The sequence below is a fragment of the Mastigoproctus giganteus genome, chromosome 5, assembly GCF_048544385.1.
Source record: "Mastigoproctus giganteus isolate SK-2022 chromosome 5, ASM4854438v1, whole genome shotgun sequence".
Classification (NCBI taxonomy): Eukaryota; Metazoa; Arthropoda; class Arachnida; order Uropygi; family Thelyphonidae; genus Mastigoproctus; species Mastigoproctus giganteus.
Genome location: NC_143579.1, coordinates 119,611,444 through 119,639,313, shown reverse-complemented (window position 1 = coordinate 119,639,313; position 27,870 = coordinate 119,611,444). Strand labels below are relative to the sequence as shown.

Sequence of the window (27,870 nt, the reverse complement as noted above, 5' to 3'; positions counted from 1 at the left end):
CTAAAGGCAAATTTCTGCACATCTACTCTACAATTATCTTCCCTCAAATTGAATTTATGTCCCTTCAGGCAGAAGCATAGCTAGGTTTTTGGCACCCTTGGCAAATTCGTGGCTACAAGCCTTTTTTGATAATTAGTAAAATCATCATAAAAAAGACGAGGAAATAAAATTATCATAATAAATAATAATAAGTACACTCTGACCTTTGTTTAAAGAACATCTTTATACTAAATTTTTCTGTTTAGCGATTTTTTTAAAATTACCCTTCGCAATTACATTTAAAATAGTGTTTGTAGAACAAAGAAAATTTTCTATATGAGATTACGTGGTTAATTGTTTACAAGAGACTTAACTGGATAAGCATTGCTTGCCCCTCTTCCCTTCAAGAAATTCAGGGAATAGTGCTGTTGCTAAGCACAACGGTAATCTCTTTAGCTTAAAAGACTACCAACTTAGTGGTACCTGTAAAACCTATAGCACATTTCATTGGATACTATGATGTGGTTACAAAGAAGCTGGATGCAAAAAATAATTTTGATGTGATATACGTGGATTTAAAGAAACCTTTTGATACTGTTGCACATGGAAGACTACTGTACAAATTAGAGCAGTATGAGATTAAGGGCAACTTGCTACAATGGATAAAAGGGTACTTGAGTGGGGGATGACAGAGAATCAATGGATGCTGCTCGTTGTGGAATAATATTATTAGTGGAGTCCCTGAAGGTTTAATATCGAGCCCACTGTTGTTTTGTGTATTTATCAATGATATTCATGAAAGTATATAAGGCTTAATGTCCAAGTATGCTGATAATACAACGGTTGGCAGAGTTGTTAATGACAGTAATGGCAGTGTGCTACTGCAACAGGATCTAGAAAATTTGGGCAAATGGGCTGAGAAGTGGCAACTGAAGTTTAACATTGACAAGTGCAAAAAACTGCATATGGGTAGAAGTAACCCCAGAGCAATATACCAACTGTGTGGTATGACACTTAGGGTGGTAGAAAATGAAAAAGACCTGGGAGTAATTGTGCAGTCAATTATGGAGTTTTCTGAACACTGCAGACAGGCTGCCAGAGCAGGTCATGGGATCTTGTCAATGATATACAAGAATTTTGCAAGCAGGGATAAGGAGGTGATTATCCCCTTGGATAAGGCAATGGTCAAGCCACACCTTGAGTACTGCATACAGGTCTGGAGACCTAATTTTAGAAAGGATGTAGAGTTGTTGGAGCGAGCACAGAGAAGGGCAACAAGATTGGCGAGGGGAATGAAAAAGGGTTCTCTCTCTCTCTTACCAAGAAAGGCCCAAGTTCTGCAAATTGCAGCTTCTGGAGACTAGGCACTTGCGAGGTGATCTGATTGAGTTGCCTTGAATGGGTGGAGGAGGCTTAATTCTGTTGGGACTAAGATCTTCTTGCTCAGATTACGAAACTGAGGGAGCATAAATTCAAATTGAGGAAAGACAGTTGTAGAATAAATGTGCAGAAATTTGCCCTAACCAGTGGGTAGTTGATTGCAGGAACAGACTTCCAAATTGATAGCATAAATAAATTCAAGGCGGAACTCAACAAACTTTTAGAGGGTATGGATGTGTGAAAAATGGGTTTTTTTTTGGCTGATGCTACATAAGCTTGCTTTCTTGCATCACATGCCTCTACTACTTAAACTAGTACATACCAAGAAGTCGAGCTGGTCAGCTGCTTTCTATGTATCCACAGCCATTGGGCAGATCAAAGGTATTTCACAATCAGACAATAGGCTGCGGTCAATCTTCTACTGTAAGCACCCTGTTAGAAGTTTATGAGAGTGGTTTTCCTGTTCCCCAACAAAGGGTGATCTGTTGTTTCACTGAAGTGAATAACGGCACTTTGCCTAAATATCCTCCCGTTCTGTTTATATGGTCCCAGTAATTTAATATCTGAGTGTCTCCAACATTTCATACAATTAAAAAAATAATAACAATTATAATAATAATTATAATAATAAAATTCAAATTTAAGCCAGTTTTGTAAACAAGTGGAATGATTTTTTTTTTTAATTCCTCTTTATGCAGTCTTTCTACGCGGTATGCGCTTCTTTTCTTTGGTGGCATGTCTAAAATGAATGAAGTTTAACATTGACAAATGTAAAGTACTACATATGGGAAACAGTACCCCAGATCAACGTATCAACTCTGTGGTACTACACTGACAGTGGTAGAGAATGAAAAGGACCTGGGGGTAATTGTGCAGGCAGATATGAAGTTCTCTGAGCAGTGCAGACGAGCTGCAAGAGTAGCTCATGGTGTCTTGTCAATGATATACAGGAATTTTTCTAGCAGGGATAGGGATGTGATTATTCCTTTGTATAAGGCATTGGTCAGGCCACACCTTGAGTACTGTATACAGGTCTGGAGGCCTCATTTCAAGAAGGATGTAGAGCTGGCTGGAACGAGTACAGAGAAGGGCAACAAGATTAGTGAATGGAACAAAGGGTTGCTCTTACGAAGAAAGGCTTAAGTTTTGCAAATTACAGAGTCTGGAGACTAGGCATCGGCGAGGTGATCTGATAGAGGTGTATAAGGCTTTGAATGGCTTGAGCATGCTCAATGCCGATGGGATTCTTCCTCTTGCTCAGAATAATCACCTGAGAGGGCATAAATTCAAATTGAGGAAGGACGGATGTCGGATAGATGTGCAGAAATTTGCCTTTAGCCAGCGGGCAGTTGGTTTGTGGAATAGACTTCCATCACTTGTTGTTGATTGTTATTTGTTATTTGGTTTTTAGGAGCATTAGCAACTAAGGCCATATTGCTCCTGGATATGCGGTGGTCATTCCCTGACCTTTCCGCATCCTCCGTATTTGGTGGACTTGTTGTTGAAGTTAATAGCCTAAAGAAATTTAAGGCTCAGCTGGACAGGTATTTCGAACGAACGGAGGGGTGAAATGGGAGTAGTGGTTGTGTTTTTTTTTTTTTTTTTTTGGCTGATGCTGAATAAGCTTGCTTTCTTGCATCATATGCCTCTACTAATGCTAATGCTAATTGGTCTTTTGTTGTTTTATTTACCATTAGCATTAGTAGAACATATGATGCAAGAAAGTAAGCTTATACAGCATCAGCCAAAAAAAAAAAAAAAAAAAAACCTTCTGATTTTGCCTATCCATTTGCTCCAAATGTTTGTCTAGTTCTGCCTGGATTTATTTAAGCTATCAACTTCTACAGTGACAGATGGAAGTTTGTTCCATCAATGAACACCCGCTGGCTAAAGCCAAACTTCCGCACATCTGTTCTACAATTGCTTTTCCTCAATTTGAATTTATGTCTCCTCAAGCGACTAATCTGGGCAAGGGGAGGAATCCCACCAGCTTGCTCAAACAATTCAAGGCCTTATACACCTCAATAAGATCACCTCACAGGTGCCTAGTCTCCAGATCTTGTAATTTGCAAATCTTAAGCTTTTCTTCGTAAGAGCAATCCTTTGTTCCTTTCACTAATCTTGTTGCCCTTCTCTATACTCATTCCAGGAGCTCTACATCCTTCCTAAAATGAGGCCTCCAGACCCGCATACAATACTGAATGTGTGGCCTTACCACCTTGAGTACTGTATACAGGGATCAGGAGTTGATTATCCCAGTATACAAGGGGATAATCACCTCCTTATTTCTGCTAGAAAGATTCCTCTATATCATTGACAAGACACCATGAGCTACTCTTACAGACCTTGTGCACTGCTCAGAAAACTTCATATCTCACTACACAATTACTCCCAGGTCCTTTTCATTCTCTGCCACCATGAGTGTAGTACCGCAGAGTTGATACATTACTCTGGGGTTACTGCTACCTATATGCAGTACTTTACATTTGTCAATGTTAAACTTCAGTTTCCACTTCTCAGCCCATCTGCTCAACTTTTCTAGATCCTGTTGCAGTAGCGTACTGTCGTTAGTGTCACTAACAACCATGTCATCCTTCGTATCATCTGCAAACCTGGACATTAAGCTTGATATACCTTCATCAGTATCGTTAATAAATACAGAAAACAACAATGGATCCAACACTGAACCCTGGGGAACTCCACTAATAACATTAGTCCACGAAGAGCATTGTCCACTGATTACCACTCTATCTTCTCAGACTCATCCATCCCTTTATCCATTCTAGCAACTTGCCCTTAATGTCACACTGCTCTAATTTGTACAGTAGTCTTCCATGTGCAACAGTATCTAAAGCTTTCCTAAAATCCAAGTACAGAAACTCCCCAACTTACATAAGGGTTGCGTTCTGAGGAACGCTATGTAAATCGGAATTTCTCCCATGCTTGTGCAGCACTCGCAACTGTGCTTGCTGATTTCATTGAATCAAAAAAAGGAATGTTCAATGAACATGTAAATAGAATTATTTATTATATTTATTCAATTTTTTATCTCATGCGCAGGAAAAATTACAAAAGTGTGTAATTTTTAAAAATATCAAAATTATAAAATTACAATAAAAATAGAGGAGACAGGCATAACTTCAGTAAGTTTTACCTCTCGAGCATCATTGCCAAAATCGACGTGTTCAGCTGATAAGTACGTCGCTGCGGAGGTTGAGGGCTGTGGAGATTTCGAAGGGGTCGACTGCTTAACCTTACGAAAGAACATATTAATCGATGACTGGATGGTGGCTTTTTTCTTTTCATCGTATATTTCTTTGTAGCAAGCAAGCATATTATTCACTCCCTCTGTTAACTTTTAAGAATCGTTCGCTATCAGGATCCATCTTCTCAAACCTCGCCATTGCTGATGCAATTTCACGAAATGCCACTGGCATCTCTCTGGTGATGAAACATCTTGACTCCTCATTTGGTTCATCTTGAGCTTCATCAGCATTTTCTTCTTTCACTATTGCTGCCTGCAAGTCAATAAGTTCTTCGTTAGATAATTCCTTCTCTTCTTCCTCTATTAACTCCTTATAGTCTCTGGCATCAACCTCCAACTGAAGTAGCTCTGCAACCTTTACAATCTTATCTGTAACCTCTTCATGTGATTCGTCTTTTTCAAATCCTTCAAAGCCTTTTACGTGCCGTGGGCATATTTTCTTCCATGCACCACTTAAACAACTTTTAGTAATTTCCGCCCAGGCCTTATTAATGTTTAAGATGGAGTGGTAAATATTGTTAGATTTCCAAAAGTCTCTTAATGTAAAATTTTTCTCATTGTCTACTGCAGACAATGCCTCAGCAAATGTCATGCATAAACAGTATGCTTTTAAATTCAAAATAACACCCTGATCCATAGGTTGGATGAGTGAAGTCGTGTTTGGTGGTAGAAATGATTCTGACTTTCAAAATGAAATCATCTAGATGCATAGGATGTCCATTATTATTATTATTATTATTATTATTATTACTAACCATATAGTGCAAGGAAGCCTCAGGCTTATGCTGCACTAGCTAAAAAAAAAATTCCAAGTTACCCTGAGAGAGAGAAAAGGGAATCACCAAGAAAGAGAAGAATGATGATATCCAGCTCAGGACTCTGGGTGTGCCAAGCCCATACTCACCAGAAGTGAGTCCCTTGTGTGGAGGCATTATCTTGAAAGGAACATTGTTGTCTTTACAATATTTTTCAACCTCGGGAATGAAGCAGCATTTAAACCAGTGGTTTTCAACCAGGGTGCCGCAACAACATTCCAGGGGTGCCACGTAATTTGGGTTTAAGTTACTTAAACTTATTATTTTTTTAAATTTATATGTTTATTTAATTATAAAAAGGTGTACAGTATCTTTTTAATTTTGTGGTGATCTATAATTGATGTTTACTTAGTACCTCTATATAAAGAATAAAATTATTATGTACTGTATATATATAATTTGTATTATGAAATGTAATTTTTATAATTATATTATTGTAATAACTATCATATAACATATATATTTTTTTAATATATATATATATATACAGAGAGAGAGAGAGAGAGAGAATCGGATCTATCAGACAGAAAATTGAGTAGATTGAGTAGGGGTGCCACAAAATAAAATAAATTACTTAGGGGTGCCATTATTAAAAAAAGGTTGAAAACCACTGATTTAAACCAATCCTCAACTAGAGATATTGTTATCCATGTTCTCTGGTTTGATCAGAAATGCACAAGGATTTCCAGAATGGCACACAAGCAATGGTTTTAATCTGTAATCTCCTGCTATATTAGCCCCAAGCAAGAGTGTGGCCCTATCTTTTGACACCTTAAATTCTGGCATTATATTTTCGTCTTTGACAATGTATGTTTGATTCAGCATTTTTTTCCAATACAAAGCAGTCTCATCTATGTTAAAAATTTGCTGCATTGAATAGCCTTCATCAATAATTTTTTCCAACACATCACAAAATTTCTTTGCAGCTGCAGAATCGGCACTGGCAACTTCACCGCATACTTTAACATTGTGGAAACCAGCACGATGTTTGAACCTATTAAACCACCCGTTGCTTGCCACGAACTTGGGTTGGGGTTCGCCATACTTATCCTTAATATCTTTATAAATGCTTCTTACATTTGCTTAAATGGTCATTAAACTCAGGGACACTTGCTTCTAAATCTGATTTCCATCCATATTATTAACAGCTGTTCCATCTTCAATATAGCACCTGAACACTGTTTTGTGATCGCTGTTCATCTTAAGTGCGTTGATTCTTTGACGTGTTCTTTTATACTCGCACTGTCCTTTCAAATAGTATTCACTGTTGAAGTGGCGAGACCTAATTACCTTGAAAAAGATGACAAACTGTGGCCTGATTCATACTTAATCATTTTCATCTTCATTTCTAAATCAATTTTATTTCGTTTCCTGGCACGGCCAGCACTTGCACTTTTCGTTGGTCGCTTTCCCTTCATCATTGTAAGACGTAAATAGGAATGAAGAGAAGTTTCTGAAAATGTGTTTTTTATATAATTGAAGATTTCAGTGAAAGGAACACAGTTTCACATAATAGCGTAAAAACCCACAGAATTGCAGTTATCGCAAATGCAATAAGATCAAGTTTACTACTCGTTTATTATATGCACTAAGAGAAAAGCCCAATAAACCAGAAAGTGCAAATTGTTTTTATTGTTTTTTGGTTGTGACTTCCAGAAATGTGCTTTATAAAATTATCACAAAGGCGTTCAAAATTGATTCTTATAATAGGAACATATGATGATGATGAAAAGGTAGTGCTATTTCTGTTATAAATGTTATCTTTTAGAGAGATAAATAGTTTAGTAATATGGCAAAATTTTCAACTTCCAAGGACTTGGAACAAATTACAAAAGCGAAAAAAAAAAATGTGTTATTGGATTCACATTACAACATTTTCACGATACCTCCTTTTATTCCTACGAGATGGAAAATATGTTTCCACAATTGTTTTAAGTTTGCACCGGCTAGCTAAACCTTACATAAAGTCGAATTTCCATAAGTAGAGTATTACCTGAGTCGGGGAGTTCCTGTATATGATATCAAAGTTATTTTTTACTTCCAGTTCCTTTGTGACCACATTATAGTATCCAATCAAATTGGTCAGACGAGACTTTCCCTTAACAAACCCATGCTTCTATTGAAATGCAATTGAGTAGCAACCTGCAAAGCAAAACAATGGGAATTTCCAGGACTGCTGGGAGTCATATTGGAACAAGTAAATACATTGGCTGTGTTAGGGTAACTAAGAGTGCATGTACACCAATGCTAGGAGTATAGTTAATAAATTCGATGAGCTTGAAGTGCTAGTCAAGAAGACAGATATTGTTGGGATATCAGAAACATGGTATCACACAGACATAAGCAGTGCAGAACTGGAATTTGGGGAGTAAAATGTGTACAGAAAGGATAGACAGGACAGGAAGCAAGGAGGGGTTAGGCTATTAGTTAAGAAACACATAAAATCTAAGAAAGTGCATCCAATTGATGTTGGTGGACAATGCAATGTTGAGTCTGTTTGGTGTGACATAAGCACTGGGAAAGAAAAAATGAGAGTAGGTGTGTGTGTTATAGGCCAAATGATTCTGATGAGTATAATGAGCAATTGTGCAGAGAAATAGAGTAGGCCAGTAAATTAGAGTGTCTTATAATGGGGGATTTTAATTTCCCGAGTATTGACTGGAAATTGTGGGTTGGTCACGCACACACTAGCAAGGCTTTTGTGGATTTATTGGATGATTGTTTTCTACAGCAGCAGCATGTTCGGGAGGCAACTAGAGGGAATAATACTCTTGATCTGATTATCAGTAGTGATTCTTCACACATTAAGAATCAGCAAATAAAGGAACCACTAGGTGGAAGTAAACATAGCGTGCTGAAGTGGGATTTACTCAAAGAGGTAACTGCCATCGGGGGTAAAGGGAAGGGTTTTTGCTTTTGTAAAGGTGACTATGGAGGTCTGAGACAGTATTTAAATTCTATATGGTGGGACCAACTGATGATGTTACCAACAGCAAATTCAAAATGGGAAGCATTCAAAGAATTAACTTGGAAGCTACTAGGCTTTTCATACCAACAAAGGAATATTGTTCAAGATTTAGGCCTAAATGGATGTCAGATGAACTAATTAGACATGTGACGGAGAAGAAAAATGCATGGGATACATATAAATTAACATGTGACACAGAAGCCTATGATAGATATAAGCTGGTCTGTAACCAAGTTACAAAGGAGGTTAGGCAGGTGAAAGCAGATTATGAAAAATCTTTGTCAAAGGATGCAAAGAAAAACAGTAAAGAGTTCTTTACTTATGTAAACTCTAGAAGGAAAGGAATGAATCAGATTGGTCCACTTGATATCGATGGTTCAACTGTTGATGATCCTGCTCAGGTAACTAAGAAACTAAATGAATATTTCGCATCTACATTCACACATGAGGAGTTATTCAGGGAGGGGAATGCCAGAGGTGTATTCAACTCTGGTAGTAAGCTAGATAATCTTGTAATAACTGAGAGTAAAGTGGAAAAGAAATTGTTGAAGATAAACGTAACATTTGGCAGTTTACTATGTTATATCTGGAGGAGGGAAAGAACTGCGCTGGATTCAGATTTAGGTTTCTGTTGTGAGATCAGTTACTATTGTAATGGTGTTTATGGCTTGAAGCATTATTTTCCTGTGAGCTAGAAAGCAAGGTAATCAGGTTGCCTGCGAGTAGTCAGTCAGTAATTGGTAATATAGCTCTTCAGTTATGCAGAAATATTCATAGTTTCTAAGCAGTGGACAGGCAGTTTTAGTGATAAACTTGTTTCTGTGGTTATCACAGAGGGGGGGGGGAGTTATAAAGGATGTAGTTATCCATAATGGACTCAAGGCATCTCCCTGGAAGATTCTTCCTCTGCTGAGGATTTGCCTGGTTATGATATTCTCGATCTTAATGATGATGGCCCTCCACATTGCCATGGTTGCTTCTAGGAAGTGTGTCAGTGTTTGGTTGACTTTGTAGCTCTTCAGTGTCTATATATCAGCTAGCTATGGGGTAGGGAGTCAAAGGTCATGCAATAGTCGATGTAGGCCATGTATGGGTTACAGTGCTTCTTGTAGGCTTGCTCCATATTAGTGTTAATGGCCAATTGCTCCTTGCATACTTTGCTCATCTGCTTACATCCTTTCTGCTGCTGCTTGGCCATGATGCTCTGGCTCTCCAAGTAGTCCAATATCTTGGTTATGCAGCAAATCAGGATCTTGTACTTTGTTGGGAGAAAGGTGATGGGTCTGTACTTCTTCTTCGGGTTTTCTGGTGTCTGTGCTTAGCCTTGAAATAGGGCAATATTTGAGTTAGACTCTGGGATTGTGTCAAGGTACCTTATCATATGGATGAAGTACTCTGCTATATGCCCATGTGTGCAACTGAACTTGTACCTAGCTGTGGATGTTATCTAACCATGTTGTGTGCTAGCTGTTTGACTTCCTGATCAACTGTTATACTCTTCATGTATGTCCTTGGTTTTCTTTTGGTCTAAGTTAATTCAGGGACACGACCATTATGTCTAAATTTGCTGCCCTACACATTGTCCCAGAAAGCGAGTGCCTTCTGGTTGGGGAGTCCATTGCCCTCCTTCTCCTCTTATCCAGTGTTCCTGTGGAAGGCCCTCTGGTTTTCATCAAATATCCGGTTGGTTGTTTTCCCCGGGCATTCTCTCTGTATCAGCAAAATATGATGCCAATTGCAAGCAGGTTCTGCATGAGGGTGTCCAGGTATTCTTCAGTTCTCTGATTATAGGTTTCATGTTTGCTGTCTTTCTTGAGGACGGTTTCTCTTCTTCTCTTTTCTGATCAGCTTCTTATTTCTGTACTCCATTGGTACTGAGTTAGCTGGCCTATTTTTACTATTAGCTCTTCTATCTTCTGCTGTAGCCTTCTTTCCCAGGCTTTTCCTTGTCTTTTCATTTTGTTTTCTGTTGGTCTCTGGTTTCTTTTCTGTTCATCATGGCTACTACAACAGCACAGTAAATGGCTGTGTGGATGGAATCTAGTGTTACTTTGTGGTTGTTGTTAAGGTAATCTGGTATTAATCACTGATTGAGGTGGTCTGCCACTTGCCACAGGATTCTACTGGGTCTCTGTGGGGTCGATTCTCTGAAATTGTGCTAGGGCCTTCTTCCACTATTCTTTTATTCTGAATATCACGTTCCCTTCTCTTTCCACTTCAGTTGCTCTGGGTTGTAGTATTTGTACTTGGTGTTCCTCCTCCAGTTCTGGTTCGGTTGTGTCCATATTCATTGTTCTTTGTAGTCGCTCACATCCTGTTTGATTTTTTCTACGATTGCAGAAGCTATCAGGTTCTTTGTGATGATGGTCCATCTCTGCTCTGCTCTGCTATTCGCTGTTCAGTAACCTGAACAGTCGGGAACCATTCTAACCACTTGATGTGTAGTTTCATCCCATACATTGTCATATCAGTCTCTAGCTTGCTTACTTCATAGTATGCTTGCATGATCAGTACATTGTCGTTGATACTGCAATACGTTGTATGTCAAAAAAATACCAGTTTGAGATTATGGCACCTTTGTAATCAAAATAACCAGTTCTACCTTCCTGCAAGAGGTCATATGTGATGGGCTAATAGCAAGGGAGGTGCCCGCGCAGCAGCAATAAGACCAATGTCTAACGTATTGCACTAAAACCATTTGATATGCCCTGAGCTTTTTTTTTTTTACATACGACATATTGCAGTATCAACAACAATATTTATTTTGCTGTTCCACTTCATGTGTTGGTTTTTTCCTCCTTCCTGGGTTTGCCCTTCCCTTGTGATAGCCATACTGGGGACAGTGCCACTTGCTTCCTCAGGAGACGTCTCTGACTTTTTTGAATGAACTTCTCTGCCTAACGCCTAAATGCGAGTGACTTTATCCTGCGGCACACATAATGTAGTATGTTCAATAATTCTACATCTCATCTTCATCCAACTATGGAGATGGACCTTTTTAGATTTGGCATCCAGTGATGGATGACAATTATTGGGATTGACACAGATGGTGTCAATCTCTTTCTCAGCCATCAATATGACCTTGCAGGATGTAAGCCTAATGAAGCAACTTTCGTGAGTTTTTTTTTTTTTTTTTTCGGGACCGCAATGTGATGGACCAGAGTTCAAACCCACCATGGGTTTGAACTCAGGTCTATCACATTGGTGGTCCAGCATCATAACCACTGGGCTAATTGTGCCTGTTGTTATTATTATTATAAAAAAACTTTTTTTTCTTTATGGGATTTTTTCCCACCCCATGATGGGTACTGGTACAAAGTGTATGGATTGGTTGGTTGTGTTTGATTAATATTATTATTGTTATGACTATTGGGTGAGGAACTCTCTTACTATCCTACAGGTATTCAGGATTGCGGCTTTCTGGAGTTCCATGTAAGTGTTCTCTGGGAGGACTATTGTTGGTAGGTTCATATGGAGGCCCTTTGGTGCCATGCCAGCGGTTGATACAGTGATCCAGATGGTCACTATTTGTTTCATATGCCATATATCTTTGACTTCCTGTCTTAGGTCTGAATACTTCCTGACCTTTTTCTCATATGTTTTCTGGAGGTTGCTGGTGTTGGACACCTCTGTGTCGATCAGGTAGGTATCCATTTCTTACTTGTCAATGAGGGTTGTGTCTGGCCTGTTGTGCAGGATCGCCTGTTATTGTGGCATGGCCTCAGTATAGTCTGTGAGTAGAGGTTTGTAGTACAGCATGACGCTCGTACTTGTAATACAATAAACTTTCTTTGATCAGCTAGTATTTTTGTACTAGCTTTTGATGTATTATCCTAGCCACCTGGTTGTGTCTTTAAGTGTAATCCATCTGGATGATCACTCTGCATTCCAGGGTGATGTGCTGAATTGTTTCTAGAGCCAGGTGGCATTGTTGTCCCCTATTATTTTGGAGTCCTTGGTGACGTAGTGTTGATTACCTGATCTTGGATGGTGAGCATGAAACCTTCAGTCTCGAGGAAGAGCCTTCCATTCATAAGCCATGCGTTGGAAGCCATCTTATCTCTGTAGTCTTGATGGAGGTCATTGTGGTGTCTGCCATGGAGTGTCTTCTTCACTCATCTTTCTGTCTATGTTAGTGTGGTCTCTTTGTTGAGTGCTGTTTCTTTATTTGTTTATTATTATTATTATTATTATTAAAGTGATCAAGAAATAACTTAATTCATTTTATATTTTATAGATGGGCTTACAAGGAGAAAAATCATAAACAAGCCTCAAATGAAACAGGGTAAAATTACTTAGTACTATTTACTATCATACATTCAAAAATTACAGTGAATAGAAAAATAATCTATATAATTATATTATACTTATTTATTTAATCTATTCTTTATTTTTTGGGGTCAACATTATGGAAACAAGGAATGCAAGTTCTAGGTAAGACATTTTTGCTTTACTTTCCTTTACATTCTGTTATGAAACATGTCAACAGTTTATTAAATACATGTTTAAATTATATATAAATCTAATTTTTAAATTACAAAACAGTATACATATCAAAGCATTAAATTTAAGCTCTTAGTGGAAATTTATATTCTTATTTTTGTTATAGGAAATTGTACAATTATTTTTTTTTAACAAATTACAATAAAAACTGCTAAACTAATACAAGACATTAATGAATGAATGGAAATAGAAATTGAATCTATTAGCATTAGTAGAGGCATATGATGCAAGAAAGCAAGCTCAGCATCAGCCAAAAAAAAAAAAAAAAAAACCACTTCCACTTCACCCCTCCATTCGTTCGAAATACCTGTCCAGCTGAGCCTTAAATTTATTTAGGCTATCTTCCACAACAAGGGATGGAAGTCTGTTCCACTAACCAACTACCCACTGGCTAAAGGCAAAACTGTGATTAAAGGAACGTGGAAGAGAAATTGTTGAAGCTGAACATAAAAAATGCCCCCAGGGTGTATTTAATGTATTTAATTATATTAAGGGAGGCAGCAAAGGAAGTAAGCAAACCCTTAGCCAATTATATGGGCATCCATGGATTTACAGGAGGTCCCTACCAACTGGAGATGTATAAATGTATCCAGAATTCAAGGGAATTCTGGATACATTTATACATCTAAACGACATAATGATGCGGTAACCAAAAAACTGGATGCAAAAAATAATATTGATATTGTATATTTGGATTTCAAGAAGGCTTATGATACTGCTGAACATAAAAGACTGCTGTATAACCTGGAGCAATTTGTCATTGAAGGCAAGTTACTGCTATATTACTGCTATAAAGGGATGGTTAAGTGGAAGAAGACAGAGAGTGGTAATCAATGGGTACTGCTCTTCATAGACTGTGTTATTAGTGGAGTGCCCCAGGGTTCAGTGCTGGGCCCATTGTTCTTTTCAATATTTATTAATGATATTGATGAAGGTATATCAGACTTAATGTCTAAGTTTGCTGGATGGTTAATGACAGTAGTCAGGGTAAGCTACTGCAACAAGATCTAGGAAAATTGGGTGAGTGGGCTGAGAAATGGCAGTTGGTTGAAGTTTAACATTGACAAATCAAGGTGCTGAATATGAGTAGTAGTAATACCAGAATAATTTATCAACTGTGTGGTATTATGATCACAATAGTGAAAAATGAAAAAGACCTGGGGGCAACTGTGCAGTCAGATATGAAATTCTCTGAGCAGTGTGGACATGATGCCAGAACAGCTCATGGGGTTTTGTTAATGGTATACAGAAACTTTGCTAGCAGGGATATGGAGGTGATTATCCTCATGTACAAGACCATGATTCAGCCGCATCTTGAGTAATGTATACAGGTCTGGAGGCCTCACTGAATAAATTCAAGGAAGAATTAGGTACATTCTTGGAGGGTATGGATGGGTGAAATGTGTAGGTGTTTTTTTTTTTTTTTTTTGGCTTAATCTACATAAGCTTGTTTTCTTGCATAATTTGCTACTACTACTACTACTACTGCATACCATAAAAATACTTCAAAATATTTATTAAACTATAAATTTCTTTAAAATATAAAATGCAAGTCCTGCTCTTTATATTAGCTTAATATTTATGTAGGTATGAAGCTTTAAGGATCTCAATTATTAAGTACAGCACATATATAAAGTAATTTTATATGCATAGCTGCCAACTCTCCAGATTTACAACAGGGAATCTGTTGTTTTTATTTTATTTAACCCTTCTCCATGTCAACATCATAATATATTCAGTGACAAAAAGTTTCTCTCTCTCTCTCTCTCTCTCTCTCTCTTTTTTTTTTTTTTTTTTTTTTCAAAAACTAAGTTTTCTTCATTTTTATATGCAGTTTTTTTGATAGCCACAAAGTGGAACTTTTTTATTGCTAAAAGATCTCTTTTTTTTTTTTTGTAACTTTTGATTAAAAAGTAGTAATGTAGTAGTTATTATTTGTGATTCTCTATTTTTAAGTTGGTGAATTTGTTCATTTCTTGGCCCTTTTAATTGCTGAAGAAACCACAGTAAGTTTCTGCTGCCGTCATTTTTTGTATCAATAAGAATATTCTACTTATGCTGCCTTTGTTATAGTATTGATATAGGCTATATCTGGAAATTTTCTATGTAGTTTTGTAGCAGTGTAATCAGTATCAGAAGAGGCCTATAACACTATAATTTATAGCAATACAAAAATTTTTAGGATTGTGTCATTATCACGTAGTATGTAATATAATCTAAAAGAGTGCAGTTTGTACTGCTGTTAATAAGGGAGATTAACAGAGTGTTATTCTTTTCCATCTCTTGGTTTCTCTTGGCTGTTTTTAAATAAATTTTAGAGCAGGAAAACAAAGTGCTCAAAGTAGTAGGAATGCTTTGTTTGGAATTTCTGAATGCAGTTCTACTACAGATCTGGATTACGTTATGTGTTACTTGTGCTCTTTTTGTGCGGCTACTTATAGCAGAACAGGATACAGCTATAGGGGGATATCTTTGTGTGTGTGTTCATTGAAAATGAGCATGAGGGGGTTAAGTGCAAACTTGGCATTCTGATGGGATTATATGAAAGTTTGAGGGACAAGGTTGATGCCCTTGAAAGATTAAAACAGAGGAAAAAATCAAGCCACCTAGCCCAATGCTTGAGCTCATGCTCCAGCAAAGATCCTTGGTCCCACCAGGAAGTATCTATAGTTGGTGACTCTACTGTGAGGGAATTGGGAAATGTATTCTGCTAAAATGACTGGTGGAATAGGACCTATGTGCCAGGGGCTAAAGTAGATGACACTGTAGAGTGTCATCTACTTTAGCTATGATTACAAGAGTAACCCTGGATTCAGGGGAGATCCCTATGGACTGGAGATGTGCAAATGTATCTCTAGTTCAGAAAGGGAGATGAGCAGACCTGTGAGCTTGACTACTGTTACAGGTAAAATAGTGAAGTCACTGGTTAAAGAAGGAATGTAGGATCATATAGACAGGAATGCAGTCATACTGCAGTCACAGCATGGATTTGTTAAGAGGCAATATCTTGTCTGACCAATCTGATTGGATACAATGACACAGTAACAACTGAACCAGATGCAAAAAATTATTTTGACATCATGAACTTAGATTTCAGAAAAGCTTTTGCTAGTGTTGCACATAAAAGAGTGCTATACAAATTGTAGCAGTGTAATATTAATGGAAAGTTGCTGCTATGGATAAAGGGATTGTTGAGGGGGAGAAAAAAGAGGGCAGGAGTCCACTCAGGTTTCAGTGCTGGGCCCATTGTTTTCAATATTTATTAATGTTAATGACGAAGGAATATCAGGCTTAATGTCTAAATTTGCAGATGTCAAAAAGGTTGGCAGTGTAGTTTTTCATAGCAATCAGGGTATGCTATTGCAACATGATCTAGACAAATTTGGCAAATGGGCTAAGAAGTAGCAATTGAAGTTAACATTGAGAAGTACTTCATATGAGGAGCAGTAATCCTAGATTAATGTACCACTGTGTGGTACAATTTTCAGGGCATTGGAAAATGAAAAAGAACTTTGGATAATTTTGCACTTAGAGATTAATTTCTCTGAGCAGTGCATATAGGCTGCCAGGACAGCTCATGGGGGTGTTGTCAATGATATAGGAATTTTGCCAGTAGGAATAAAGATGTGATTATCTCACTGTATGAAGCACACATCTTGAGTACCATTTACAGGTCCGGAAGCTTCATTATCCCATCTCTCTGGAAGCCCCATTAGAGCAATAAGATGGGTAAGGGGAGCAAAGGGAGCTTTTATCAAGAAAGGCTTTGGTTTTGCAAATTGCAGCATCAGACAACTAGGCACCTGCAAAGAGATCCGATTGAGGTATTTAAGGCCTTGAATGGATTGAGTAAGCTGACTGCTGATGGAATCTTTCATCTCTTACTCAGACATACCATTGGGGGGGACATATATTCAAAATGAGAAAGGGTGGTTGCAGGTTGGATGTGTGTGTATTTGGTTGATTGTAGAGGTGGGTACTTTGAATAAATTCAAGGAAGAACTAGATAAACCATTAGCAGGGATGGACAGGTGAAATGGGAATTTTTTTTTTTTTTTTTTTTCGGCTAATCTGTATATGATTGCTTTTTGCAGTATTTGCCACTATAAATAATAATAATAAAAATAGTTTTTTGTTTTATTAATTTTGTCAATTTCTGCTATTTTTGTTAATGAATTGGCTTTCAAATGTGATGCTGTTGTCTACTTTGCAAATATGTAATTATTCCATGTTATGTTCAGTCATTTCATAGTACTTGTATATTTAACAGATCTCTTAGAAAAATGCAAAAAAATATGATGTAAAAGTTCAGAAGGCATATGGGAAAGATTTTATATGTATTTTAAAACCTGAAAAGGAAAACACATTTGCATTGTGTGTAGCCATGATTTTTTAATTCCAAGCAGAGGGAAAACATAAGGATTGTGTGCAGTGCATAGAAAAAAATGCAAAAATGGGTGTACATATGATATCATGCAAAAATACAAAAATGGATGTACATGTGATATCATGCAAAAATACAAAAATGAAAGAAATACAAAAATAGATGTACATATGTTATCAGTGTCACTATTTCATAGTGATGATATCATATGTGCTGAATGTGCATATTTTGTCATGGAACATAATCTTCCTCTATGTTGTGCTGAACATGCAGGCATGTTGTTCAGAAATGTTTCCATTAACAAAAAAAAAAAAAAATCATTGTGAAAGAACAAAAATTAGAGACACTGTTAGTGAAATTGCACCAGTAGGGAAAGAAGAGCTATCAATGGCTCTGAAAAATAGGCCATTTTTGATTGCTGCAAATGGCAGTAATTAAAGAGTTTTGATTTTGATTTGGTAGTTGTTGGCGCATCGGCTTCTGTGGCCATATTGCACCTCCCAAGGTTTTTGCAGTACTTTGATCCAAGCCCGAGGCGGGAATCGAACCCGCGACCTTTGGGTTGCCGGGCAGGTACATTTACCCACTCGGCTAGCCCGGTCGGCCAATTAAAGAGATTCTAAGCCATATCCCATTGCGGTGACCTTTTGTAATAAAAAAGAATTATGAAAAGCAGCGTGATCTCAGTGCCAGAATTGGATATTTTCTTCTTAACAAGCTGAAAGCTTGCAAGATTCCTTCAAAAAATAGTCTGATGCTTTGTTGATGTTAAATTGGTATTAAAAGAAGAGATTAAGCAATATGCTGTCCTTGTCATCTTATTAATTTGTGTGCTGAAAGGGAGATGCATACCTTCTTGCGAAAGTAGATGAATACTTGGTAGATTTCAGTAGTATGCCATTGAAGTAAAAAAGAGATATACCAGAAGTAAATGTGTGCATGTGTTGGTTCTCTTTGGTTAAATGTGTAACTACACTGATAGAACAGCAAAAATCTTTTATGAGTCTCTTTAAAAAAAGAGGTTATAAGTGGTCAGAAAAGTCACATAGGCACTTTTTAAAGTTATCAAATTGAAAAGTGCAAATGATCCTTAGTGAGTGAAACTGATTCATATCCAAATCCAGTTCATGGGACAAAAGAAGTTTGGAAAGAAGACAAATTAATGAACTCCTCAAGAAAGAGGATTTCTGAACTGCAGACTAGTGAAAGTAAACTTAAAGAGGCCTGGCAAGCTAATAAACATAACTGATAACTTTATGCATGGCCCTATTGATACAGAAAGTCTGTTCATTTTACTTTTTTTTCTACATTAAATAAAGCAGTTTACTTATTTCTTTTATATGTTATGCAAATGTTTAAAAATTGAAACGTTGCTCTTCAATTCAACATTTCCCACATTTGTTTAAGAATATTATGGGCAAATTTATTTTGTGAACGGCATTCAAATTTTCCACTTCCATTTTAAAAGTTGATTACTATAGCAGACAGCACCACACGCTTCTTGATTAGACCGGGGTTCGAGCCCAACCACCAAATACGGAGGGTGCGGAAAGGTCAGGGAATGACGACTGCATATCCTCGGAGCAATATGGCCTTAGTTGCTAATGCTCCTAAAAACCAAATAACAACTATAGCAGACTAAACCGGAAGGATAATTCTTAGTCACAGGCATTTCTACTGCCAAGGTTGTGAAGAGTCAGAAACAAGAGGAATTTCTGTTCTTTTGTTCAGTGAGGAAATATTTTATTGCTTCATGTGGCTACATAGTGCACAAGTTCCCATTGACAAATGATATTCTTATAAATGCTGAGGTAGCACAAATTTTATCAATTGGCAGTGTATAATTTTCAAATTTTAAATTATTGTGGACAAATTTTCAATGCTTGGTGTCATTAAAGATTAAGCAATAGATAAAGCACAAACGGTCAGTTCTACCAATTTCAGTGTGAGAATCTAGTAGGCACTATTATGAAAAAATTTTAGAGTGGTCCCTGGTCAGAAAAAAGTAAGTCAACTACAAATTTTGCCAAGTTTGCTACTGATGTATTTTTGAAACTTACTATGGGCCTTAATGGTTTGTCAGTTTTATGTAACTTCATGACATCAAAAATGTAGGGCGAACGTGTTGTATAGAATAAGAGATCTGTGTGCAAATTGCTTGTAATCTTTTCTTTGGAGCATAATCTTTTTAATTTTACAAAGCATGTTTAATGGGGAACATGCTTTGTAAAAAAGATAGGTGGAACAGGACCAGGGTATGTCTGCCAGGGGCCAAGGTTGATGACGTTGTAGAGCGAATATCATCTTTTAAGGGCACAAAAGGTGATATAGTTGTACACGTTGGCACTAATAATATTAAGAGTAGGAGACCGGCAGAATTACTTAACAAGTACAGGTCACTGTTGAACAAAAGCCGAGAATTAGGGTTGAATTTGAAAGTGTCTGCAATTCTGCCCAGACACAATAGGAGGGAGTATATGATGAGAGCCTTGTCGATCAATTCGGCCCTGGAAAGATTGTGCAAGGCTCAAGGGGTAGAATTTTTTTCAGCCTGGACTGTACTTGTTAACAGGAGAGATTGCTTCTACAGGGATGGGATACACTTAAATAGAAAGGGTGCAAGAATATCTGCTGATGCTATCGAGGTAGTGTTAGGTGGGTCGGAAAACTGCTAGCTTGGGGGGAGACAAAGACCAATAGATTGACAGTAGCCACTGGCAGAGGTGAAAGAGATTCTTGCACTGCTTCTATTAGAATGAGCAGAAGCCTGAAAAACAAGATGCATGGTATTTCAGAGACTGCTGGGAGCCATTGCGGTACAAGTAAACACATGGGTTGTGTTAGGGTAGCTAAGAATAGAAACAGGTGCAGGTATACTTGCGTGTACACCAATGCTAGGAGTTTAGTAAATAAATTTGATGAATTTGAGGTATTGCTCAAAACATCAAAGGCAGATATTGTTGGGATATCAGAGACGTGGTGTCACACAGATATAAGGGATGCAGAACTGGAATTTGGGGAGTACAACGTCTACAGAAAGGATAGACAGGATAGGAAGGGGGGAGGGGTTATGCTATTAGTTAAGAAACACATAAAAACCAAGGAAGTGAAGCCAGTCGACATCGCCGGACAGTGCAGTGTTGAGTCAGTTTGGTGTGACATAAGCATTGGGAGATCAAAATTGAGAGTAGGAGTGTGCTATAGGCCTAATGACTCTGATGAGTATAATAAGGAACTGTACAGGGAAATAGAGTGGGCCAGTAAATCAGAGAGTCTTATAATGGGAGATTTTAATTTCCCAGATATTGACTGGAATTTGGGGGCTGGTTACTCACACACTAGCAGGGTTTTGTGGATTTATTGGATGATTGTTTTCTACATCAGCATGTTCGGAGGAAACTAGAGGGAGTAATACTCTTGATTTGATTATCAGCAGTGATTAGCATTAGCATTAGCATTAGCATTAGCATTAGTAGAGGCATTTGATGCAAGAAAGCAAGCTTATGCAGCATCAGCCAAAAAAAAAAAAAAAAAAAAAAAAAAGTAACATAAATAAATAAAAATAACCACTTCCACTTCACCCCTCTGTTCGTTCGAAATACCTGTCCAGCTGAGCCTTAAACTTATTTAGGCTATCAACTTCCACGACAAGGGATGGAAGTCTGTTCCACCCACCAACCACCCGCTGGCTAAAGGCAAATTTCCGCACATCTATCCTACATCTGTCTTTCCTCAATTTGAATTTATGCCCTCTCAGGTGATTTTTCTGAGCTAGAGGAAGAATCCCATCAGCATTGAGCATGCTCAAACCATTCAAGGCTTTGTACACCTCTATCAGATCACCCCGCTGGTGCCTAGTTTCCAGACACTGTAATTTGCAAAACTTAAGTCTTTCTTCGTAAGAGAACCCCTTTGTCCCATTCACCAATCTAGTTGCCCTTCTCTGTACTCGTTCCAGCAGCTCTACATCCTTCCTGAAATGAGGCCTCCAGGCCTGTATACAGTACTCTAGGTGTGGCCTGACCATTGCCTTATACAAGGGAATAATCACCTCCTTATCCCTGCTAGAAAAATTCCTATATATCATTGACAATACACCATGAGCTACTCTTGCAGCTCGTCTGCACTGCTCAGAGAACTTCATATCTGCCTGCACCACAACCCCCAAGTCCCTTTCATTCTCTACCACTGTCAGTGTAGTACCACAGAGTTGATATGTTGCTCTGGGGTTGCTGTTTCCCATATGTAGTACTTTACATTTGTCAATGTTAAACTTCATTTGCCACCTCGAAGCCCATCTGCTCAACCTTTCCAAATCCTGTTGCAGCAGCATAGTGTCAGTAGTGTCCTTGACAACCCTGCCAACCTTCGTATCGTCTGCAAACTTGGACATTAAGCCTGATATACCATCATCAATATCATTTATAAATACAGAAAACAATAAAGGCCCCAATACTGAACCCTGAGGGACTCCACTAATAACATTAGTCCACGATGAGCAGTGTCCATTGATTACCACTCTCTGTCTTCTCCCCCTCAACCACCCCTTTATCCATAGCAGCAACTTGCCTCCAATGCCACACTGCTCCAATTTGTGCAGCAGTCTTCCATGTGCAACAGTATCAAAAGCCTTTCTAAGATCCAAGTATATAATATCAAAGTTATTCCCTGCATCCAGTTCTTTTGTGACTGCATCATAGTATCCAATCAAATTGGTCAGGCAAGACTTCCCCTTAACAAAACCATGCTGTGTCCTAGCTATAACTGAAGTCTTGTCTAGATGATCCTGCAGTGCTTCTTTCACCAGTGCCTCCATTAATTTTCCGGGAACAGAAGTTAAACTCACAGGTCTATAATTACTTGTGTCAGCCTTTGATCCCCCTTTGTGAATTGGGGTCACATTTGCACATCTCCAGTCAATGGGTACCTCCCCTGAGTCCAAGGAAGCTCTCATAATTATGGCTAAGGGTTTGCTTACCTCCTTTGCTGCCTCCTTTAATATAACTGGATAGATCCCATCCACCCCAGGTGCCTTTCTTGTGTTTATCTTCAACAATTTCTCCTCCACTTTGCTCTCAGTTATTACAAGATTCTCTAGCTTACTGCTAGAGTTGAATACACCTCTGGCATTCCCCTCGCTGAATAACTCCTCATGTGTGAATGTCGATGCAAAATATTCATTTAGTTTGTTAGCTACCCGAGCAGGGTCATCAACAGTTGACCCATCGATCTCAAGTGGACCAATCTGATTCATCCCCTTCCTTCTAGAGTTTACATAAGTAAAGAACTCTTTGCTGTTTTTCTTCGCATCCCTTGCCAAGGATCTCTCGTAATCTGCCTTCGCCTGCCTAACCTCCTTTGTAACTTGGTTACAGATCAACTTGTATCTATCATAGGCGTCCGTGTCACGTGTTAATTTGTATGTATCCCATGCATTTTTCTTCTCTGCCATATGCCTCATTAGTTCATCTGACAACCATTTAGGCCTAAACCTTGAACAATATTTCTTAGTTGGTATGTAAAGCCTAGTAGCTTCCACGATAAGTTCTTTGAATGCTTCCCATTTTGAATTTGCTGTTGGCAATATCATCAGTTGATCCCACTGTATAGAATTTAAATACTGTTTCAGTCCATTGTAGTCGCCTTTACGAAAGCAATACCCCTTCCCTTTACCCCTAATGGTAGTTACCTCTTTGAGTAACTCCCACTTCAGCACACTGTGATCACTGCCACCAAGTGGTTCATTTATCTGCAGATTCTTAATGCATGAAGAATCACTACTGATAATCAAATCAAGAGTATTACTCCCTCTAGTTGCCTCCCGAACATGCTGATGTAGAAAACAATCATCCAATAAATCCACAAAAGCCTTGCTACTGTGTGAGTGACCAGCCCCCAAATTCCAGTCAATATCTGGGAAATTAAAATCCCCCATTATAAGACTCTCTGATTTACTGGCCCACTCTATTTCTCCGAACAGTTTCTTATTATACTCATCAGAGTCATTAGGCCTATAGCACACTCCTACTCTCAATTTTGATCTCCCAATGCTTATGTCACACCAAACTGACTCGACACTGCACTGTCCATAACTAATAGCATAACCCCTCCTCCCTTCCTATCCTGTCTATCCTTTCTGTAGACATTGTACTCCCCAAATTCCAGTTCTGCATTTCTTATATCTGTGTGACACCACGTCTCTGAAATCCCCACAATATCTGCCTTTGATGTTTTGAGCAATACCTCAAATTCATCAAATTTATTTACTAAACTCCTAGCATTGGTGTACACACAAGTATACATGCACCTGTTCTTTTTCTTAGCTACCCTAACACAACCCATGTGTTTACTTGTACCCCAATGATTCCCAGCAGTCTCTGAAATATCCTGCATCTTATTTTCCAGGCTTCGGCTCATTCCAATAGAAGCAGTGCAAGAATCACTTTCACCTCTGCCAGTGGCTACTGTTAATCTATTAGTCCTTGTATCCCCCCAATCTAGCAGTTTTCCGACCCACCTAACATTGCCTCGATAGCATCAGCAAACATTCTTGCACCCTTTCTATTTAAGTGTATCCCATCCCTGTAGAAGCAGTCTCTCCTGTTAACAAGTACAGACCAGGCTGAAAAAAATTCTACCCCTTGAGCCCTGCACAATCTTTCCAGGGCCGAATTGATTGACAGGGCTCTCATCATATACTCCCTCCTATCGTGTCTGGGCAGAATTGCAGACACTTTCAATTTCAACCCTAATTCACGGCTTTTTTTCATCAGTGACCTGTACTTGTCAAGTAATTCCGCCGGTCTCCTACTCTTAATGTCATTAGTGCCAACGTGTACAACTATATCACCTTTTGTGCCCTTAAAAGATGATATCCGCTCTACAACGTCATCAACTTTTGCCCCTGGCAGACATACCCTGGTCCTATTCCACCTATCCTTTTTACAAAGCATGTTTCCCGTTTCCCTGACAATAGAGTCACCAACAACTACTAGTTCCTTTGGGACCAGCGCATTCTGCCTTGGGGGTTGCCGCTGTGTTCCGCGATGACTAAGTGCAAGCTCTGGCATTGGTGTGGGCAGCTGAGAGCTTGATGGGCCCCTCACTTGTAATCCTTCGAGGGCATCCACCCTATCCTTCAAGCTCTCATATAGGCCCATAACAACGCTGAGTTGTCGCCTTATCTCCTTACACTCCTTGCATCGCACACACACAAAGACATCCCCCATGGCAGTATCATGTCCCATACTTGACTGCTCCGCAAACATCAAGCAAATAGTGCATCTTACAAGGCTGTGATTCAGAGGACAACTGCCCCCCTCAGTTCTCCCCTGGGCCACAGCATTCCCATTAGCTTGAGCCCTTTGCTTTGCTGCTCTGGTTTGAGTCATGATTTAGATTTACTTTCAATAAAATTTCAATTTCTGTACAAAATTAAATCCTAAACTTGTATCCAAACACAGTTATAACGCTATATTTATGTTTCAGTAACGAGTGTTATCTACGGAATATTTACGTTTCAGTAACGAGTGTTATCTACGAAATATTTACGTTTCAGTAACGAGTGTTATCTGCGAAATCCCTTTATATAACTTTCGTATCAAGTTATGTATTAATTATTTGTTTTTACTAATTATTTATGTTACGTAACCTAAGTGGTTATATGTATAATTAATTATGTTAAATAAAATTAATTATATTACGTTTGTAATCTAAGTCGTTATATGTATTTATTTAAACGTACAATTTAACTGCTAACGAAGTTCAACTAACGCTATCTAGTACGGTATATCGTATCACAAAGGCGGGAAAATTACGAACGGTTAGCGGAGTTGAAACACGTGGAAACCTTTACCGATACTTTTATGCAATTACAAGGCCGAGTAAAGAATAAATACACCAAATTAATCAGAAAATCACAAAATAATGTTATACTACTAAATTTAAATCAAAAGTTTTAGAAAAACAATAATTTCAAATCAATAAATAAGAAAAATCCACTTAGCGGCTTTGAAAACGACCGTCTCGAAGGGCAAGGGATGCAAAGAAAATCAGCAAAGAGTTCTTTACTTATGTAAACTCTAGAAGGAAGGGGATGAATCAGATTGGTCCACTTGATATTGATGGTCCACTTGATTCTTCATGCATTAAGAATCTGCAGATAAATGAACCACTAGGTGGCAGTGATCACAGTGTGCTGAAGTGGGATTTACTCAAAGAGGTAACTACCATTAGGTGTAAAGGGAAGGGTTATTGCTTCCGTAAAGGCGACTACGATGGACTGAGACAGTATTTAAATTCTATACAGTGGGACCAACTGATGATGTTACCAACAGCAAATTCAAAATGGGAAGCATTCAAAGAACTTATCTTGGAAGCTACTAGGCTTTACATACCAACTAGGAAATATTGTTCAAGGTTTAGGTCAAAATGGATGTCAGATGAACTAATGAGGCATATGGCAGAGAAGAAAAATGCATGGGATACTTACAAATTAACACATGACACAGAAGCCTATGATAGATACAAGTTGATATGCAACCAAGTTACAAAGGAGGTTAGGCAGGCGAAGGCAGATTACAAGAAATCCTTGGCAAGGGATGCAAAGAAAATCAGCAAAGAGTTCTTTACTTATGTAAACTCTAGAAGGAAGGGGATGAATCAGATTGGTCCACTTGATATTGATGGGTCAACTGTTGATGATCCTGCCCAGGTAGCTAACAAACTAAATGAATATTTTGCATCGACATTCACACATGAGGAGTTATTCAGCAAGGGGAATGCCAGAGGTGTATTCAACTCTAGCAGTAAGCTACAGAATCTTGAAATAACTGGGAGTAAAGTGGAGGAGAAACTGTTGAAGATAAACACAAGAAAGGCACCCGGGGTGGATGGGATCTATCCAGTTATATTAAAGGAGGCAGCAAAGGAAGTAAGCAAACCCTTAGCCATAATTATGAGAGCTTCCTTGGACTCAGGGGAGGTACCCATAGACTGGAAATGTGCAAATGTGACCCCAATTCACAAAGGAGGATCAAAGGCTGACACAAGTAATTATAGACCTGTGAGCTTAACTTCTGTTCCGGGAAAATTAATGGAGGCACTGGTTAAAGAAGCACTGCAGGATCATTTAGACAAGACTTCAGTTAAAGCTCAGACACAGCATGGTTTTGTTAAGGGGAAGTCTTGCCTGACCAACTTGATTGGATACTATGATGCAGTCACAAAAGAACTGGATGCAGGGAATAACTTTGATATTATATACTTTGATCTTAGAAAGGCTTTTGATCCTGTTGCACATGGAAGACTGCTACACAAATTGGAGCAGTGTGACATTGGAGGCAAATTGCTGATATGGATAAAGGGGTGGTTGAGGGGGAGAAGACAGAGAGTGGTAATCAATGGACACTGCTCATCGTGGACTAATGTTATTAGTGGAGTCCCTCAGGGCTCAGTGTTGGGTCCATTATTGTTTTCTGTATTTATAAATGATATTGATGATGGTATATCAAGCTTAATGTCCAAGTTTGCAGATGATACAAAGGTTGGCAGGGTTGTCAAGGACACTACTGACACTATGCTGCTGCAACAGGATCTGGAAAGGTTGAGCAGATGGGCTGAGAAGTGGCAAATGAAGTTTAACATTGACAAATGTAAAGTACTACACATGGGAAACAGCAACCCCAGAGCAACGTATCAACTCTGTGGTACTACACTGACAGTGGTAGAGAATGAAAGGGACTTGGGGGTGGTTGTGCAGGCAGATATGAAGTTCTCTGAGCAGTGCAGACGGGCTGCAAGAGTAGCTCATGGAGTATTGTCAATGATATACAGGAATTTTTCCAGCAGGGATAAGGAGGTGATTATTCCATTGTATAAGGCAATGGTCAGGCCACACCTAGAGTACTGTATACAGGTCTGGAGGCCTCATTTCAAGAAGGATGTAGAGCTGCTGGAACGAGTACAGAGAAGGGCAACAAGATTAGTGAATGGAACAAAGGGGTGCTCTTACGAAGAAAGGCTTAAGTTTTGCTAATTAGAGTGTCTGGAGACTAGGCACCAGCGAGGTGATCTGATAGAGGTGTATAAAGCCTTGAATGGTTTAAGCATGCTCAATGCTGATGGGATTCTTCCTCTAGCTCAGGAAAATCACCTGAGATGGCATAAATTCAAATTGAGGAAAGACAGATGTAGGATAGACGTGCGGAAATTTGCCTTTAGCCAACGGGTGGTTGGTTGGTGTAACAGACTTCCATCCCTTGTGGTGGAGGTTGATAGCCTAAATAAGTTTAAAGCTCAGCTGGACAGGTATTTTGAACGAACAGAGGGGTGAAGTGGAAGTGGGTTTTTTTTTTTTTTTTTTTTTTTTGGCTGATGCTGCATAAGCTTGCTTTCTTGCATCAAATGCCTCTACTAATGCTAATGCTAATGCTAATTCTTTTTTGATTTTTGATCTGATTTTGGGAATAGGATTTTTTTCTGGTTTCTGGTATGTATTTCTCTCTTGTAGGAGGTTTGTCAGTTTGTTGTGATAATCGGATTTGTTTATTAATACTGTTGAGTTGCCCTTATCAGC

The 27,870-nt window shown here is 38.5% G+C and overlaps 1 protein-coding gene across 2 annotated transcripts in view; it reads left to right on the top strand.

The window, feature by feature from the left end:
• The window catches only part of LOC150085662 (actin-binding LIM protein 2-like), a 579,562-nt gene that overhangs the window by 401,883 nt on the left and 149,809 nt on the right, over window positions 1-27,870 (top strand). For both annotated transcript variants that reach the window (XM_090374167.1, XM_090374166.1), the window contains 2 exons: window positions 12,645-12,692; window positions 12,827-12,841. In XM_090374167.1, coding sequence (XP_090230293.1) covers window positions 12,645-12,692; window positions 12,827-12,841 — 63 coding nt within the window. The remainder of the gene's footprint in view (window positions 1-12,644; window positions 12,693-12,826; window positions 12,842-27,870) is intronic.